Here is a 19,115-nt window from a genome sequence, read left to right as displayed (position 1 = left end):
GTATTTTTTTTTAATTCGTGTAGTAAACAAATTTCAGGTTATTTTTACTTTCTTTGATCAGTTGATGGAATATCGTTATGATTAAATAAAAAACAATATATCAAAATGAACCGTGATCGGAAACGAATGTGTTGTTGCGGAACTTATTATTTAACTAAAAAAGAAAACCTAAATTTATTTATTGTACATGATAAAACACCTGTTTAACAGATGAACGACGAGTCAACGAGACATACACATACCTACTCAACAAAACAAATGTCCGATTCGTTCGCCCATTTCGTAAGTTCCTCTGTTCATAATTTCGATTAACGCCCTAAAAATAATTTAATCCAATATATTTTGGGCAATTTTGAATTGATAATTTTGTTTACTCGAATCCACAAATATTAGGTATTAAGTTTTGATATATTTCTTCCAAATTTTGATGTTTTACTATTGTCGATACCTACGATACGTAGACGAAAGGAATCAAGTTTCATAAATAATGGTGTTTGCGTTTGCATAAGTGTTGGGATATCTAAGACGTGTAACCGAATATAGAATTAATAACAATGTTTGCCCCTCAAGATGGCAGTAAATTGTGTTCACCTTTCACCTACGAGTGAATAGAGTTGGTTTCGATCATCTATGTGCCGCTGGTTGTTGCTTATACGAGGTATGTGCACTGACTCCTTGGAGCAGTGTATGCGATGGTGATAGCAAAGAGTAAGAAGGTCAAACCACAAATGAACAACACAATCAAGAACATGGACTATAACTGGACCCCTGGACCAGAGCCACCTAATAACCAAGATGTGGGAGTACCCAGGGCAATTTTCATTCCACATTCGAATTCGTTACCGTTTGAAGAGAGACGCGTAACTTTGGAACAGCCAGTAAAGGTATGTGAATAATTATGTTTTATGTGTAATTAAAGAGCAAAACAAGTTGACAGCACAGCTGCTTGTAGTGTACATATATATATATGTAAACTATTACTTATACACATGTAGTGCTCATAGTACTACTGAGTACTACTTTACACAGCTTTCCTGAGTATAAAAGTTGTATCTGTGTCTAGTAATTGCAATATAATTTATCACACTTTAAACCAGAATAATCCAAGCAACCTGTTTTTTGGTAGTGTACATAACTATATAACCTTCGTCTATAAAACCTTCTTTTAAAGTTTGCATAACTAGCATATCATAAATTATGATTTTTATGATATAAAATAACAATACAGAAAAAATAATGGAATATATCCATACAAATCATAATTTGTGGTTCATTTGATGCATTGAGGCTATATTTAATTTAGTTCAATGATATGAAACTGACAATTACTTTCATATTTATGAAACTTGCACAATTTCTTAGCAATTGAATTTAGAAATATTTTGTATTAAGAATTATTGTCTGTTTTATGAATCCAAAAAAAAAGCAAAATTTACATTATTATTTTAAGAGATCATTTTTGTTGATACAATGAGTATGAATTTGTACATTACATTTTACTGTATGTATTCTTATCAATATTGTTTTGATGGTAATCTTCGTGTGACATATCATGGGATATCATTGGATGACACTTTGAAGAGGATGTACTTCATTGAGATATTAGTGTGTAGTTTAGGTAGAGTCATGTGTGTTAATATAATATTTTGTAATACTTTAGTATTTTGTGGCAGAGACATAAAAATTTTTGATACAATAGACAAAAGATACATTCTACAAATAATTTATGATAACCGATGAGAAAATATTAATAGAGTAATATAGTTTACATATTTGGAATTGTAAACAAGCTAATATTTCACCTGATGGAGAGTGCTACCCATCACATATATATATATGAACAGCATCACAGATATTTCAAAATATATTGTGAAACATATTACCATTACTGGGAAGTATCATATTACAAATTCATACCCTGTAACTACACTGCCATGTCTTAAACCTTTCGAGTCACAACATATAATATGTTTTTTTTTTATAATAATATAACTACAGATGTTAACATAAAGAATTATATGTGTCCCTAAAACGTAGTTAAGAAACTGTAATAATTGTTTATTGTGTCTATAGGATGTCCATAGAAATTTGAATATATTCAAGAAATTGATTAGTTCTACCAACACCATCCTGTACATATTTATTTATCTTTGAGACTTGTCACTATAAAACATTAGTGAACAGAAACTCTTGTGTTGTCTTAAATTTCAGAAATATAATTAAAATGTATTGACAAATTTGTAAATATTTATCTTTTCACTATACATGCTGACTTACATGAAAATATAATACATTTAGAGTTGGTAGATTAAAACATGTATGTGGGTAAATGGACTGTTATATTCATCACAATGCTACGGACGGATCTAGAAAGCAAACTCTGAAAAAGGCACAGTAGATCTATGCAGGAGGCAGTGCTACAGGTCCAAGCACCTGACAATAGCTCAAACTCCCCAATATAAAAAATACCCCAGCTAAAATGGAGAGACAGCTAAAGACTATGGCTCCCAGCAAGGTGGAGTTGTGAGATTCAGCACAGCTATCTTCCCCACTCAATTGCTTCCATGTGTAGAAATAGACTCCCCAATATACTTACTCCATCTGTACCTATTTTTGATTACTGCATCTGTAATGACGATCGGTGGTATGTTCTAGTTAGACTGCTGACATACATTGTGTAGCGGTCAAGTTGTTCAAATTTGATTATCATTCTGATGTGTATGATGATGTATTCTGGTTGGCAAATTTGGTTGCTAAGCAACATTGTAACATTATAAGTGTTTATTACAAGTGTTACTTGTTTAGTTAGTTGCTTAACATTACATAACCCCTCCCCCCTCCCCCTTGGTGAGACGTAGTGAGATTTAGGACACCCCCCCACACCCCCAACATCACGTGTATTTTTAGTGCCTGAAAATAATCTTAAAATTTTTTGAATATATTTTTTAAATACAGGTATAAACTATAATTATATTTTACTCTGAAATTAAGGACTATGATAAAAATGTCCTAGGTTGCACGTTGTTTTTGATTGCCATAAAAACAGAAAAAATAAATACACGTGATATCTTACTACACTACCCCTACCTCTTCCAAGCCTCACGTGATTAATGAACAATCCCTTGTGTGATTATTAGCTTTACTAAATAAATAGATAAGTATTTGAAACTTACCGCCTAAGAAAATCTTAAGTCGCAACTTTTTTACTATATGTGGTATGTTATTAATTCTTAAATCTAGTAATGAAATGATAATTCTTGTATCTTTATGGTCACTTATAGGATAGCGGATAGCCATAAACACCAAGTGTGAAGTTTCTATTAAATTCTTAGATATGTGTTTCTCATTCCTCATTTCGTAATATATCCATAAAAAAACTTAGTAGTTATTGAACATGTATCTAACATAATCTTTAAATGATCTTTAATATAGATATGACATTGATATTATCATATATTAGCTTCATCCCACGATGTTCCTTGCGTGAATAATACTAAAAAGTATTGTATGCATTGATTAAGTAATATATTTATATTTGTTTAATTTGATTTTTTCATGAAGTGGTAAGGAACATTCCTCCTAACAAATTATTCATCATCATAATGCACCTAGTATCACTGCCACCATGACGATCATCACCTATTCTGATAGAGGTACTTTAATACATTTTTCAAATACATAGAAAATATCCACCAATTTTTTATTTATGTAATTGGAATGGACTAATATCTTGGACTACTCATGGATTGCCATTCCAGAAGTGAGAGTACAAAGATGTCATGCTTCTTATCATGTAATTTTATTGCGTAATCTGAACTTTATATCCACAACACAGATTATAAAGAAAGCTGCTTGTGAGCTGAAATAGGTGAAACTGAGGTACCCATGCAGGCGATTTGTAAGAATCTATCTAGTACCTACTAAGTTATACTCATAAGTACATACATGTTGAACCGATACATCGCCACGGTCGTCAGTTATCCGCAACTCCGTCAAGTTTATTTAAGACTAGCTATACACGCGACCGCGTGGAACTAAACTTTATTTTTCTAAAATAAAAGTAGCCTAAGTTACTCCTTATTACATCAGCTACCTGCCAAAAAAGTCCCGTCAATATCGGTCCAGCCATTTCAGAGATTAGCCGGAACAAACAGACTGACAGATAGATGTATAGATAAAAGAGCCTATATGTTCGTCGTTGTAATACAATCTATTTTCACATATTTTTTTATCAGTTTAGCCGTTTAGTCCTGAAAAGGTAAACAAGATTCAGATACGTTTACTCGTTATGCTCGTGAACTGGTGCTGTTTGTAGCGACTGGTCTGCTCAGATAACTATGACTGATTTATTTTGTTACTCAAGAAGCTGTTATATTTCTTTACTTTTGTCAGTTTTGCTATTTGGCAGTTTGTATTCATATAAATCTTAAATAAGTAATGCTGAACAATGTTTATTTTAAAAAAGCAACACGCACTGTAAGATTCCACCTCGTTTTTCTTGTAATCATTGTGCTTCCCTAATGAGTGGTAGATTAAAAAAATATTCTGTGACAACTCAAAACTGCTTATTTATATTAGTGTATTTGAATAAAGATTATTTCTATTTATAATAAGAGTCTAGATAAAGTGTACAATTTTTTCTTGGCGTTGAAATTGCGTCGAATACTCGTATCGCGATACTTTGTATGCAATTCATGTATGCAAGTACTATAGTGTCAGATCAGGGTGCGTACATGACTCAGCCTGACCCGAGGTGCTTGAGACGGTCACAATTGTGCACTGGCAATTAAATTTAATGAGATTAATTTATGCTATTTCTGTTCACTCATCTGTTGCACGTAGGTACTAGCCCCGGAAGCGGGTTCCTATCAGTTTTTATGGTTGAATAGGAAGCCGTCATATAAAGTGCTGACATTGTTGTTATACGAGATTCAAACTAGATGACTAGACAAATTGTTCTAACATTTGATAGAGTATTATTTCATGCCTCGTTATTTGATTCAATGTTATTTTATCACTCTTATATTGCACTACACTTATCTCACTCACTCACATCTTGCGTTTTTATAATGTCGTTAAAATGCTTAAGATTTTAGTTTTAAGGGACGCATGAAAATTAAAATAGGCGTAGTTCCTATTTAGCCATGAAAGTATATGAAATATGCAGCCAAAGGTAATCCTGAACCGAGTGTTGGTTAGTAATTTCATAATCTATATATCTTTTAGTGAGTGTACTAAGAAGAAAAAAAAAAAAATCCTACATACCTATTTTAATAATCTATTGTCACTTTCTCTAATATTTATAAACTATCTAATAAGATGAGATATTGATTAAGATAGATTGAAATATTCTATCTTATGAGATAGTTTTAAATATGAAAATGTATTAACGTTTCTTATTTCTATGGATATGGTGAAAGAAATTATAACTTTCTTGTGTATGGTATTCATTTAGATAAAATAACGAATAATCATGTTTTGAAATTCAAACAGTACTACAAGTTAGAAATATGTCCATATTGTGTTCTTTATAATTTACAAGCATTGATTATATTTGTTCTCTACTTCGCTGACCCATATAGCCAAACGTTTAATAGAGCCATTGATGGGGAATGTTAATGTCAGTCATTACGAGACATATTTTAAGGAATATACCTACCTACTTGTTACAAGTTCATTTCTAACTAATATCTGTTATGGTGTTAATGTACTTAGTAATAATAAAATGAACCTTAAAGACCTAAACAAAATATTTATTACATTTTTAAACTTCCAAATCATAAGTTTAAACGACCCTTACGGTTCGTCTTTGTTTGTTCATCCATCCATTCCTTTATCGCGCTAATTCATTTGAGGTCTGGCATTAGATGGAAAATTCCTCGTTATCATTAAAAGGTAAAATAGGTATGTTTAATACAATAGAAAATACAAAACTATGTTTCAACTAGCGCAGTTTTTTGAAATCATCGCAAGAACAATCAGACATGATTCCGAGGAAGTCCGTTTGATCATTCGGAGGACTATATGCTCTTTTCTTGAATTAAATCCTGAAGAAAAGAGCATATTCCTCCATAGATGATCTACAGCTCATTTGAAATCTCTTCATGTTGCGGGTGTTTATAGGCGGCAGTCGAGTCGAAGATATAATTGAAGAATTCACTCTTCTGATGGAAATTAGGCTAGTTAGGCTAGGCGTGAAAAAGAACAAATGTTATTTGGTAATTAGAATTAGGTGGCATTTGGACCAGTGTACCTTTTAGGTGAATATGAAATTAAGCTAAAATTTCGGAAAATAGGGATATATATATTTATAAATTTCGATTAATAAAATGTATAATCTCTTCTGTATTGAGCTCTGATATTTATTTTTACTAACCATCCTGCTCTGGCCAAGCAAGGGCGTACTATTGCGAAAGCTATTAAAACAGAGTCCCGACTAAGTCATAAAATAAATTAAATGAAATTTTTATTCATAAAAAATTAAAATTATGGGTCAATTATGTCAATAATAAATTAATATATCGTAATTTTTAACGCAATTAAACAATGGGATATTTTTTAATTGCGTTAAAAATAAATTTAATTCCTGTTAATTAACATAGAATAAAAGAAATTATATGCAGCTGGCTGAAGCATTGCATTTACATAGATTCGGCAATTACTTTTAATTTTAGATATTTTGGTGATTGAATAAAATCTCACGCTCTAGTCGAAATAAATTAAGTGGCAATCGAAAAGTATACAATTAGCTCCAAGCATCAATACACGTTGCCACATGGTTTTGCAAAATAGCTATTGCCTTCACAACCAATGAGTCAATAGCGAGTGAGTGCGTGCGTTACAGTAATTATCGAGGTAATGTAAACGTGATTTGACTCGACAACAATGGTATTATGCAACGGTACCATCTGAAAAATATAATAAAAATATCGTACGTGCTCTCTTATTTGTTAAGATCTATTATTTTTTATTTGTTGTTAATAGGAAGATTTTTTATAATAAACTATTTCAATGACCAGTCTTGATTTCATTAATATGCTTCCAATGCGAGATCTATCCTGACCGTTAAAAGCATCGGATTAGAATTAAATTCACATTAAATAAATTGCCTCTTTAATAAGTTCCTTAGTTTTGATTCTAATTTTGGAAATGTGAAATATTGTATGTTTAGATGTTACTCGATTTCGGTATAACGACGGGGTGGATTTGATTGTTTTGTATCTTAGATAACGCAGGATACTCTTCCATTCTTGTTTATATTTGGATTTTTATCTTCTTTTTTGATAGTATTATTTTATTCTACATTCAGATGACGAATTCTGTGCCTTTTTTAATCCTTGTTCTTTAATTTTGACGGCCTCGGTGGTCTAGTGGTTTAGCACACCGCTTTACGTCCGATGGTCTCGGGTTCGATTCCTCGCACGGCACAAACATTTGTATTCATGAGTATGATTGTTTTTGTCGGTCTGGGTGTTTTCTATGTATAATGTGTGTATATTTACAAAAAATATATATATCTATGTATTTGTATCAGTTGTCTAGTACCCATAACACAAGCTTTAGCTAGCTTAACTTGGGTCTAGATGGCGCTGTGTGAATTGTCTTGAGATTATTATTATTATTATTATTAATATCCGACCTGGATGCTACCTATTAGAATGCTGCAGGAAGCAGTTAGTACCAATACAATAAAAGTCTCCAATAAAGTGTGTCATATGTTCTTATTATTTTGTATTTCAGATCGGCCGGAATGTTTATCGCGCGACTCCAAGCCCTACGAATACTATATTTGAATGCCGGGTGCTCTCTCGGCATCACGCTACGCTGTACTACGATAAAGGCCACTTTTACCTCGTGGTAAGTACTCTATATTGGTAGCACGCTTCAAAGTACAAGTATAAACAAAATGTGATTAGTTTCGTTTCAAAGAATACAAATGAAAGCAAGCCCACTGTTTATAGTGTTTGATATATCATTGTATTAGATCTTCGTTTTGTTGGCACTTTATTGATGGAAAGCATGTTCATATTTTTATTGCAGAATATACGCATTGTAATGTTACGTCTTAATGTATGTAATGCAATTTTCTGACCTGTTGCATTACACGCGATTGTTATTGATGTATACTGGCCCTATAAATAATATCAGTAACTCAACCCTGATCAAAATAGGAGACATTTGTTGAGGAAAAAAAAAGAAGTTAATTTTAATTCAAATATACATGATACGATGGCATAACTTGCTACATATATATATTTATATGCAAAATCGGAATTTAAAAGTAAACTCTATTAAAATAATACTCTGTTTTTTATTTCTTCTTTAACTTTGAAACAAATATTGTAATGAATATGTTCTCGAAGAGTATTTGTTATCCAGCAGTTATTTCAGTTTTCGTTTTGTAGTATTCACTTCTTTTTTTTTGTAGTATAACTTTTGTTCTATTATCTTCTAAATTTTATAAACCTCCATGTTCACTGTAGAAGCGTAACTATTAAAGTTTATAAATATTTATCTATTTGTTATGAAAGAACCTTGGACTGGTTACGTGTTAAGGTCTGATAATGAGCCCAGCTCGACAATTCGGCTCTCACCGCTTCCGCCCACAGTCGATTTCTATGAATGTACGACTTCTGTTGTCTCATCATGCTAATTCCGTTCACTAAACTGCGTCTCCGCATTTAGAGGCTGTTTCTTTGGTATGCGTTTCCAATTGTTGGTTTGTGCCTAAGGTCGTTTTTAATGTATCTTTTCCTAACGTAGAATGTCACTAATATTTTACGTTAGCTTTTTGATTTTGAAGATCGTGATCTGGTGGTTTAACAGACTGCCTTAATTTCGATGGTCGCGGCGTCAATTTTCTATATAAACACATGTACATCTGTATATTTAAGAAATATTTAAGACAATGTATATAAATATTTTAAGAACCCATAATAGGTACAATCTCTGCAAGTATGGGCCTACCCTCATGTGCAGTTACAAGAATAGAATAGCATTCGGATAGAGCGAAGTAATATTAAAACTTCGCTGGTTCCGTAGATTCAGACGTCTTGTATCTGTTTTCTTTACGCTTTGAATTACCAAACACGTGATGGACATCATATGCGTTTATGGCATTGTTCTCTAGATCGCTAATTTGAAACTGTCAACAAACTTTCACACGAAAAGTAAAAAGAATTAGGTAATGAATCGCAGCTAATTGCCCATTCATACCATGATGGGATGCCAGTGAGAATATTTTCGTCATGGTATAGCGAACTAATTCTTATTCACTACATCGCTTAGTTTACATTTTATTCCAAGATTATTTAAGTGGAGTTGGAAATTGGAAATAGAAAAAAATGTCGGCGCTTTGAAGTACTACGGCAGATTGAAATTTTTCTGTCACTAAAATGAAGTACACGCTGACGGTCCATCTGACGGTAAGTGGTAACAGTCACTTACACATGTGTATATGTACCGTCGTTACCACGGACATGACATGTGCTACCTTTCATATTTTGCTATTGGGAACGACGTCGGATTCGGAACGACGGGTTTGGAATAAGGCACTAAAATTCCTTAACATCATAGTTAAGGAATTTTAGTGCCTTATTACTACAACCGAAATTTTTACCTTGCAAGATATAGGTACAAGATAGGTTCTTGGCATCTGAAATAGGTGAGACAGAGGTACCCATACTCATATCATTTTAGATTGTCTACTTTGGTATGAAATAGGAAGTAAATTTCTATTCATTTCAGACGTCTTATTCTGTTTTATTTTTTAAAGTGTCTAAGGTAAATCTGTATTATAACATTACTATGTACAGTATATTCAAATAGCATTAATAATAATGTAATATTACAGATGAAATAGATCTAACTTCGGAAATCGATAGTGTTTGATCTTTTATTGGGTACCTACATGAATTCAAACTGGCAAACCACACGTTAAGATTTATTGTCTTGTAGGATCACTTTGAACTTTTTCTTCTACATTTATTCAGCGTTTTATATATGTATATACGAAGATTTTTTTCAATTTAATTAAATTTTCAATTAATCAAACTGCGATATATTGGCATATATTTCTTGATTAAAGGTTTTTTTCTCGCGTTAGTCATATAAAATTGCGTTAGGCTTCCCTTTTATGGAACAAAATACAATGTACGTATTTTGTTTTCGGGAGAACCCTTAGTTGTATTACTCCGAAAAAAGCTTATTATAAAATTGAAGAATTTATAAACGATAATCATGTTTTTGCAGAAAATATCTAACTTAAAATTCATAGCGCTTACAATGTTATTTGATTGAACAGATATTAAGTGCGTAGCGGTTTCTATGTTGATTGTTGCATACCTAATCCTTGTTAATTAATTAAATATAAGTAAATCAATATTTATTTAAAAAAGCAACACACAAGTTTCTTGCTTATTCTTCATGTGATGAATCTGCATTCCGAATACGCGGTAGAATCAAAAAACTTGACTATTCCAAAGTGCTTATATTAAGTTTATTTGAATAAAGATTATTTCTATTTCTATTTCCGAATGCACAAAAGCAGATAGTGATTTCCATTCATTATTAATACAATAGTTTTTTTTTAATTTAGTGTTTTTATGTAATGTAATATATGTATATATTATAAAATTACAAATAACGATTAGTGAGAGTATAGTGTCTTATACCTAACAGTAGAATAGTCTTTGGCGCTGTTACTCTTACTATATCGTACATACTAACAAATATATAGGTAACATCAACTTTTAAAGTACAAATTTAAGCGACTTGTTTATTATGTTTATATATGTGTACATGCTTTATTTTAACTATCTATATCACAGATAACTGATAGTACGTATAAATATATAAATCTTTTTTAATTGGTTGTATCTATTATAATTATACCTCAATAAAATTACGGAACATAACATCTAGACTGTTGACTTTTGTTATCAGGTACCTATATTGTTCAGTGTATATAATTAATCATATGTTTTATGTACTGATTCACTTACCTAATAAATTTCATATTGTTTAGTAATAGATGCTCTTTATGAACACATATATTTTTTTAGTAGATGCATAACAGATACTACGGTTACGACGATAAATCTCTACAGAATGCGTATTTATAGCTTGATCGAAATGGTGATTACCAAAATCTATATTATGATACTTCCACAAAGTTATGTTAATTTTGTAAACTGGCTCCGACCGAGTCTTGTTTTGTGAGACACCATAACTAGATATACATTCCTCACTAGTTTAAGCAAAGATTTATAATTACAAAAAAGTGTTTGATTTTGAATGAAACTTGGAGCATATTAATTTATTTACAAGATATATCTAGTTATTGAGAATTCAATAGCATTTTCAATATTTGTATTCTTTTTTGTTAACATACGTTTTTGTCAGGAAGAATCTTTATTTTATATCAAATTATTCCATATCATTAAATAGTAAAGATATTTAGAACACACGTCTCTGATTTTCGAAATTTCTTTTATGTGACGTCATCAACATTCTTTGTTGATAAAATTTTATCTAATGCGGAACTTGACGAAAACGGAAATTCAATTATGCTAGTTATAGAAATACTATTTTTGTATTGTATGTTTTGCCATAAATTCGCAATAAATAGCTTTGCAAAACTTGTAAGCAGTTCATTGGTATAAATAGCCAAGACAGAAAATCATGCATATTAATTTGTACTTCTAAGTAGGCAGGGTGACGATTTTTATATAGACTTTATAACAAAAAAGTCTCTTTATTTCAGTGACAAGCTTTACTTTGTTAGCTCTTTTTAGTTGAAGGATAAGGTAGTTAAATTACTGTATGATATCTTAGATCTCTGGACTTATTGTCTATTTAATATTTGATCCTAAAAGATTAGTGCTAGTTGGCAGTTTGTATTCACACGTTTCGGTTTAAAAACGTAAAGTTACAACGATTATTTAAAAGAGCAACAGGCAAGTTTCTTTCTCATTCTTCTTGTGATGAGACAGCTTTCCGAATGAGCGGTATATTAAAACAATTGTGATGGCTATTCAAAAGTGCTTAAATTAAGTTTATTTGAATAAAGAATTTTCTATTCCATTCTATTCTGGAATGGCAACCCGCGTACTTTTCAAGTAAATATATCGGCGACAGCTACCATTTACCATCAGGTCGCCCGTCAGCTTCATTGCTATTCAAGTTATGTAAAAGAGTGTTAAAATATGTATGTTATTTATACACTTTACTGACTATTCTTGTTAATTTCGGACTAGTAATTTTTTAATGATATACATTTTAGAAATGCTTTCCGAACCTTTGTTTCTCAGCATTCTATCACAATGAATGTAACTAGTTTGTTATTGTTATCGCATATTATACATTCCAAGTGATATATTTGTTTGTTTGTAGGACAATCAGAGCAGCAACGGCACGTTTATCAACAACAACCGGTGCTCTATATCCAAAGAGCAGGAGCCCCATGAAGTGTTTTCAGGTGACGTGGTCCAGTTCGGCATACCCGTTGTTGAGAATGCAAGCAATTCAGAAAAGGTAGGCTTTTTACTCTACCTAGATAATGATTGTGTTTGGAATATTTCATATGTCACGGCGTAAGTTGTGTACGGATGTTTATTATGTGATTGATAGCCACCCACATAAGAACTATATACTTACTACAAATGCGCTATATGGTCTGTTTACAACTAACTATAATAAAACAATAGAATTTGGTTTATTTTATTGTTTTTATCAACAGTTTTGTTAAACATTTCTGAAACCATAGATTTTTTAATTAAACGTATTCTACAATTTTAGTATAGATCGTCAGTATTAAAGTCGTATTTTTGGGGTCTATAAAATACATGAGACATGTCGAATAATGTCAATTAAATGTTCTAATTAGACTTTTGTATGTTGTATAATTGTAGTGATATACATTATATTGTATTTATTTTTTCATGTTGGTATAATGACTAATATTATAAGTAATATTAGTTCTTTGTTTAATGGTTTATAGTTCGTCGTGGGTGCTTATCTGTTAGTACTTTTTACACATGTAATTAAATCTGCAATGAGTATTAAAAAGAAACAAATTTAAAAACACAATTATATTATTATTTGCTTTGATAACGATATGATGAGGGGCATATTTACTTGTAGATTGCATATTTTAAAAATATAAATTGAATATTTTTACTCGCAGCCTCAAAGCACCATTCCTCCACCATCTTCTGAATATTTGGTAAAGTAATATAAATTATTTGATATTATACTGAAACCCGTATGTTATGAAACGTTTTCCATTGTCCGTTGTACGAATTAGAAACAAGTACCTAGATTAGGCTACTCTGTGGCTACCTGCCCTTGACTAGACATGTCGCAATAGAATTTAGAGAATTCGTTTGTAACTTATCTTGAGGCTAATTGGACTATAATTGGATTAATACATTGAAAATGCAGGTATAAATTCAGTTCATACAAGTAGTAATTATAATAAATTATATAATTATTACTGTACGTCACATAGTGACGCTATAATCCTGCAGCGAAATTTACACGTTTTAAAATTATTCAAAATTCAAAATTTTGCTTTTTCTGTTTTTATTTATATAGAATAGTTTTTTTAATAGTCCCTGTTTATTGTAGCATGGTCTCACTGTATACAGAGTAAGTAGCAAAATGTGATATAGATCGGTTAACCAGCAATAGTGTTTATCAAACTGAATAACATTCCTCAAGGAACATTTGATGAATTCCTATTTAATATTATAACCTCTAGCAATTGGAATATTTAAACACAGTCGCGTATATACGGCGAAACTAACTTAAATGTAATTTATTATTATTATATTTAGATAAGTCCTATAATATATTTACATATAAGATATCTTTTTGATCTTATGCGGCCTTTGCCGGGATTGACAACTATTAGGTCGTGTAATTGTACAATTAGTTTGGAATGAAAATTGAATAAAATTTTTCGATATTTCAACTGTTTTTTGGGGAATGTTCCGGATTAAATGTGTGTCATTCTATGTTTTAGCCTAGTATATATATCCCCACTTAATTCTATAATATAGATATATAATAAGAATCATTCTACTGCATTGCAAACCCTACTGCGCTGATATTCTTGTGTCTATATTGCCTGCATTTGTCAATTTTGTCATGGCGTTTGCATTTGTAATATTACAGTTCCCATCACGTCCGCACAGTTTAATGAACCCTATGCATAACTTTATTTTATTTTACCTGTGTGTTTTATGTTTAAAATTGACATGCCAAAAATTTCTTAGCTGCATTACCTTATGATTGTGTATAAAAATATAATATTACAAACATTGAAAAATGACCACATACTTCAACATTTTTGTCTATTATTAATCAGTCAAAATTATTCTTTACTTAAAATTCTTCGATGTGTAAATTTCATAAATGTTACGGAAATTACGATACTGTTTACTATTATCGAGGTAAATTTGTCGAAGCCGTCACTGTTTCACGGTTCACCTGATCTAAATTCTAAGCAGCTTGTTTTAAGCTTTGTTTCGGCATAAAGGATGCCATATATCTGGCAATGAAATCACAGTTGTGGTACCGGTACCGGTATCACATGATGACGTGATATTCATGGTTCTGTTCATGTATAGGTGATAGTTGGTACTTATAAATTCTTGCCTTAAACTTAAACGCAAACCTTTTCAGTCACATAAAAATATATTAATTTTTAATACATAATACACATATAACTCCATGGATTATTAATAATATTGGTATCATTAACGAGTAAACTGAATATTCCAGGTACATAAATTAATTGGAATTCGGGAAAATAATATTCACAGTAAAATAATTCAAGTTTATGAATGTATAATAAAAATGGCTAAATCTTATATATAAAATTCTCGTGTCACAATGTTAGTTACTATACTCCTTTCAAATGGCTTCATCGATTTTTATGAAATTTTATATGCATATTCAGTTGGTCTGAGAATCGGCTACTATCTATTTTTTATACCCCTAAGTGGTAAGCCTAAATATATATTTTTTATTATTTCGACATAATGTTTTATTTTCATTTTATTATTATTTAGGATTGAAAAATACATACAACCCTAAATTTTCACCCTTCTAGCATGAACCCCAATTTTTTAATAGCGATTTTAATTTATATGGCAAAACAACGTTTGCGGGGTCAGCTAGTATAATATATTTTTATACGATGCTCAATACATGTTAATCAAGGATAAATAAACTTCAAGATTCAAAGTCAGAAGTTATAAACGTTTAAATTAGTACTTGTATGGTATTTTTAACCTCAATGATTGAATCAATACAATTTTGTGGTTGTACAATATGATATCGATGTATTCGTAGTATATTTTTACTGTATTATGATTCACGTTTTCAGAAATTGATTGTTTAATATGTTTTTATGTCGAAAACTGTTTGTATGTATATAAGGGTATATGTCCAATTAGATAGAAGTAATAATTATATAATTCTATTAAATTATTAATTTTGAGGTAAGTAAGTTTAAGTTTATGATTTGCAGCAATTATTCCTTTACCTAAAAGATTTTAAACTTACATTACAAAAAAACAAATTACATATATGCTATATCAGTCATATTCTTATTCAAAATTAAAAGCTGAGATTAATTTTATTAATTCTGTTAATAAGGAATTAAATAGTAGTAGGTGTATCAATTTATCTTGAACAGTCTTCACCTTTTTAACGTAATATTACTACCTTGATTTTTATTGTGATATATTTTTGATGATCTTTTCTATTTTTGGATGGAAATACTACGAAGTTCTTATTTTGTTTCTAGTATATCTACAAGATTTTTAAGCCACACATCTTTGCTAAAAATATACTTCTTAGTACGAATATTCATTTAGACAAATGAAAACAGAATCGTGTCTGTTTATAATTATATTAAAAAAAAATTACTTACTAGACATATAAATCTAGAGATTAAATTAATAATAAATTATTTACTATAGCTTCATTTTTTATTTATTTTTTGAACGATGAAATTTACACTCCTGTTGCATGTCACGTCTCTCTTATTTTGTTCGTTACTTCAAAGTAATATAAAATAAAACAAACTCTTTAGATGTTACCACTGATGTTTTAGTAGATATGGGCTATTTTCGTAAGAAAGTTATTATTATTTTTATATTTCCTCATCTTACATTTTGTAAAATTAAGAAAATAATTTATTTTAATCTATTGTGATTAGTGATATCAATTATTGACAAAAAATTTGGTTATCAAGACCTGTTGTGATATGACAGATAATGCTTACATACGTATTAATTAATTGGTGCTTTTTAATTTATAGAACACGTTTCCTCCAGTTGTGGCCCTCCTCAAGTTGTATCACCCCGATGGAAAGGAGGCGAAACTCTCATTCAATCCCACCATGACCACACCGCTGCACCTCAAGGAACTTTACCAATTAAACAGTTTTGTACAGGTAACAAGTGTAATTATTTACTTTAGTTTTGTTTGTACATTAATTTTGCACAGTTTATAATGTTTAAACTATTTTAAAGTTTGCTACTTAGACTTTTCAAGGACAACAATAAAAGGATGTTCTTTGGAGCGATTGGTTTTATCTCCTCAGGATTGAGTGTGTACTTTCTTAAGGAGATATTTCGTACAGGCATGAGTGGGCTACATAGGATGTGTAATGTCGTTTCCTCTTCGCCTAGGCATAATCTGTTGATTGTTGTTAATCACAGGCCAAAGTTTGTCATGCGTTTATTCAATTTGCAGTGAAGGCATGTTATATTGTTTTTACTACAATAGCAACAGTCTATTGGAGTGTTGATTCGAATAGCCCCTTATTGCAACTTTTGAATGTACTAATTCTGGCATTTTCTGGTAGTTAGGGCTTCCTGTTTGGTAATAAGTCTGAGAAGCACGAGGCACGCGGCAGAGGGGTTCAAGGCTCTGTAGTCGGTTTTTGCCATTAACTTTGCTAATATATTATTAAAGTCTACTACGAAAACCTTGCCTGTACAATTAGAAACACATTTTTTTGTTTCAGTATATTGTTTATAAATTAAATATGCTCAGTTCTACTATAGAATACTGCTATTAGGCGACGTAGTATAAGGGTTTATTTTGGAATTTCCTTTTCTTGCACTGGTAGTTTCGGTCCCTTGGTTTCTGCGTCTTTTAACATCCTAGGAATGAACACAACTGATCACCACTGACCCATTAGACATATCACATATTTATTATACTTGGAAGTTGAATCGTTTTGAAAACTGTTTTCTGTACCATATAAAGAATCATCTATCTTTTATCACTCAGACTCCAAACAGTTTGATGTGTGAATTTTATATAATCTGAAGATCTGAAGGTCTGACGTCTTAGTCCAGCGGAATACCATTCCGCTGGAATGGTAACGCATGAGTAGTTATTTGTGTGGATGGATATGGATTGGTGGAAGTGGATGAGAATAATGTTGACTTAGTTAGCCCATAAGTGAATTCTCCAGAAATGAGACAAGAATGTCTTTAGAGGGGGGATAGTTTGGCGGTCGACACTACATAGTGTATTGCCAGCAATGATGTGTGGTGCGGTTCATGTATGTAGGCGTTGATTGCCACTTGCCATCATATAGGCCGTCGGATTGCATTCATTCGATTTATATAAATGAATTCTTAGTATTAATTATTCGATTGTACTAGTAAGAATAAATGTTATTCTAGTAATTTCAACTGAATTGTTAGTTTATTGTAAAAAAAATGTCGTAGCAACGGTGCCAATTCTGTCCGTGGCGACGCGCCACTGATCTAAATTAATCCAACATTTGTTACCGTCAGTGTTAATATATTTTTCAATATATTGCTATTAGGTTAAATAGCTGTGCCCGTGGTTTCATCTGTATGAAACTTATAGCCTATGTATTATTCTGATGTACATATGAGTTATATTACTGTAAACTTTCATCAAAATCCAGTAGTTTTTGCGTGAAAGTGTAACAAATATCCATCAATACATCCATACTCACAAACTTTTATAATATTATTAAGATAATTTTCTTATTAATTAGGTAACACTCTTAGCTGACTATCCATCTGTACCCTTTTATCATAATATTACCCATTAATATTACGATATCATTTGAGATTGTATAATCTCTCGGATATTCAATTTTTCTATTGTAATATTAAAAAAAAATAAGGACGAAAGTGTAAACGTAACATTGCAAATTTTATTTCAGTTATTACCATGAGTTTTTGTAATAAGCTGTGTTAGTAATAATATTAACGTGTACGATGCTTGTTAAATTAGTAAGTTTGAAAATGAAACAAAATAAAAAACATTTTATCTGAACTATGTACCTAAGTCAAATTTCTAAAAAGACATCTTCGTTCGTACTATGTTCGTGGATACCTCAGCATGTTTGCCATTCTAATGTATAAAAAGGGTAATATAAAAAATAGGTAAATAGTTATAATACTGCAGGACACTCAAACACCGCTATCTAGTCCAAAGCTAAGAAGAGCTTGTGTGCTAGATAACTGATATAAATACATAGATACTATTTTTTGTAAATACATATAGAAAATAACCAGAACAATATAGACAATCTTACTCATCAAATGTTTGTACCGTGAAAGAAATCGGACCCGCGACCATCGGAAGTAAGGCGGTATGCTAACCCGCTAGACCACCGAGACCGAATAAAAAACATTTCTAATTAATATAAACATATTTATAATCAGGAAGCGATACAACGCGAGGCGTCATTGGAGAGTCGATTGCGGACGTTACGCGAGTTCGTGGAGCGGACACGCTCCGAGGCGCAGGCGTCGTGGGAGCTGTTCGTTGGCGAGCAGCGGCTGCTGATGCGTGTTCACACCCTGGAGACGATGCTCTCGGTGGGCAAGCAGCCAGATGCGCAAAACGTCGCGCAGTTACTCAGCGATAAGAGGAACTATCAGGTGAATACAGTATACATTTTATAATAATATTAGCATCAGTATCCATAAGACCAATAATTACTTACAAGGACGGAGACGACACTTGTTTGATTGTTTGGGGACTCATAAATGTTAATAATCCTCATTATTAATAGCCTGCCCCTTACCATTAGACGGGCCGTC

At 31.4% G+C, this 19,115-nt stretch overlaps 1 protein-coding gene across 2 annotated transcripts in view; it reads left to right on the top strand.

The window, feature by feature from the left end:
• The first annotated feature begins 225 nt into the window (after positions 1–225).
• LOC131846789 (sarcolemmal membrane-associated protein) overlaps positions 226–19,115 on the top strand; it is a 28,744-nt gene continuing 9,854 nt past the window's right edge. The window contains exons 1-6 of one of the 2 annotated variants that reach the window (XM_059196186.1): positions 226–884; positions 7,741–7,857; positions 12,394–12,534; positions 13,187–13,225; positions 16,334–16,468; positions 18,735–18,953. In XM_059196186.1, coding sequence (XP_059052169.1) covers positions 693–884; positions 7,741–7,857; positions 12,394–12,534; positions 13,187–13,225; positions 16,334–16,468; positions 18,735–18,953 — 843 coding nt within the window. In that variant the 5' untranslated portion in view covers positions 226–692. The remainder of the gene's footprint in view (positions 885–7,740; positions 7,858–12,393; positions 12,535–13,186; positions 13,226–16,333; positions 16,469–18,734; positions 18,954–19,115) is intronic. The other variant, XM_059196187.1, reaches the window with a different exon arrangement.

Source organism: Achroia grisella, unplaced genomic scaffold (assembly GCF_030625045.1).
Source record: "Achroia grisella isolate CSIRO2021 unplaced genomic scaffold, CSIRO_AGI_Agris_v1 utg512, whole genome shotgun sequence".
Taxonomy (NCBI): Eukaryota; Metazoa; Arthropoda; class Insecta; order Lepidoptera; family Pyralidae; genus Achroia; species Achroia grisella.
This window is presented reverse-complemented; position numbering and strand designations above follow the sequence as displayed.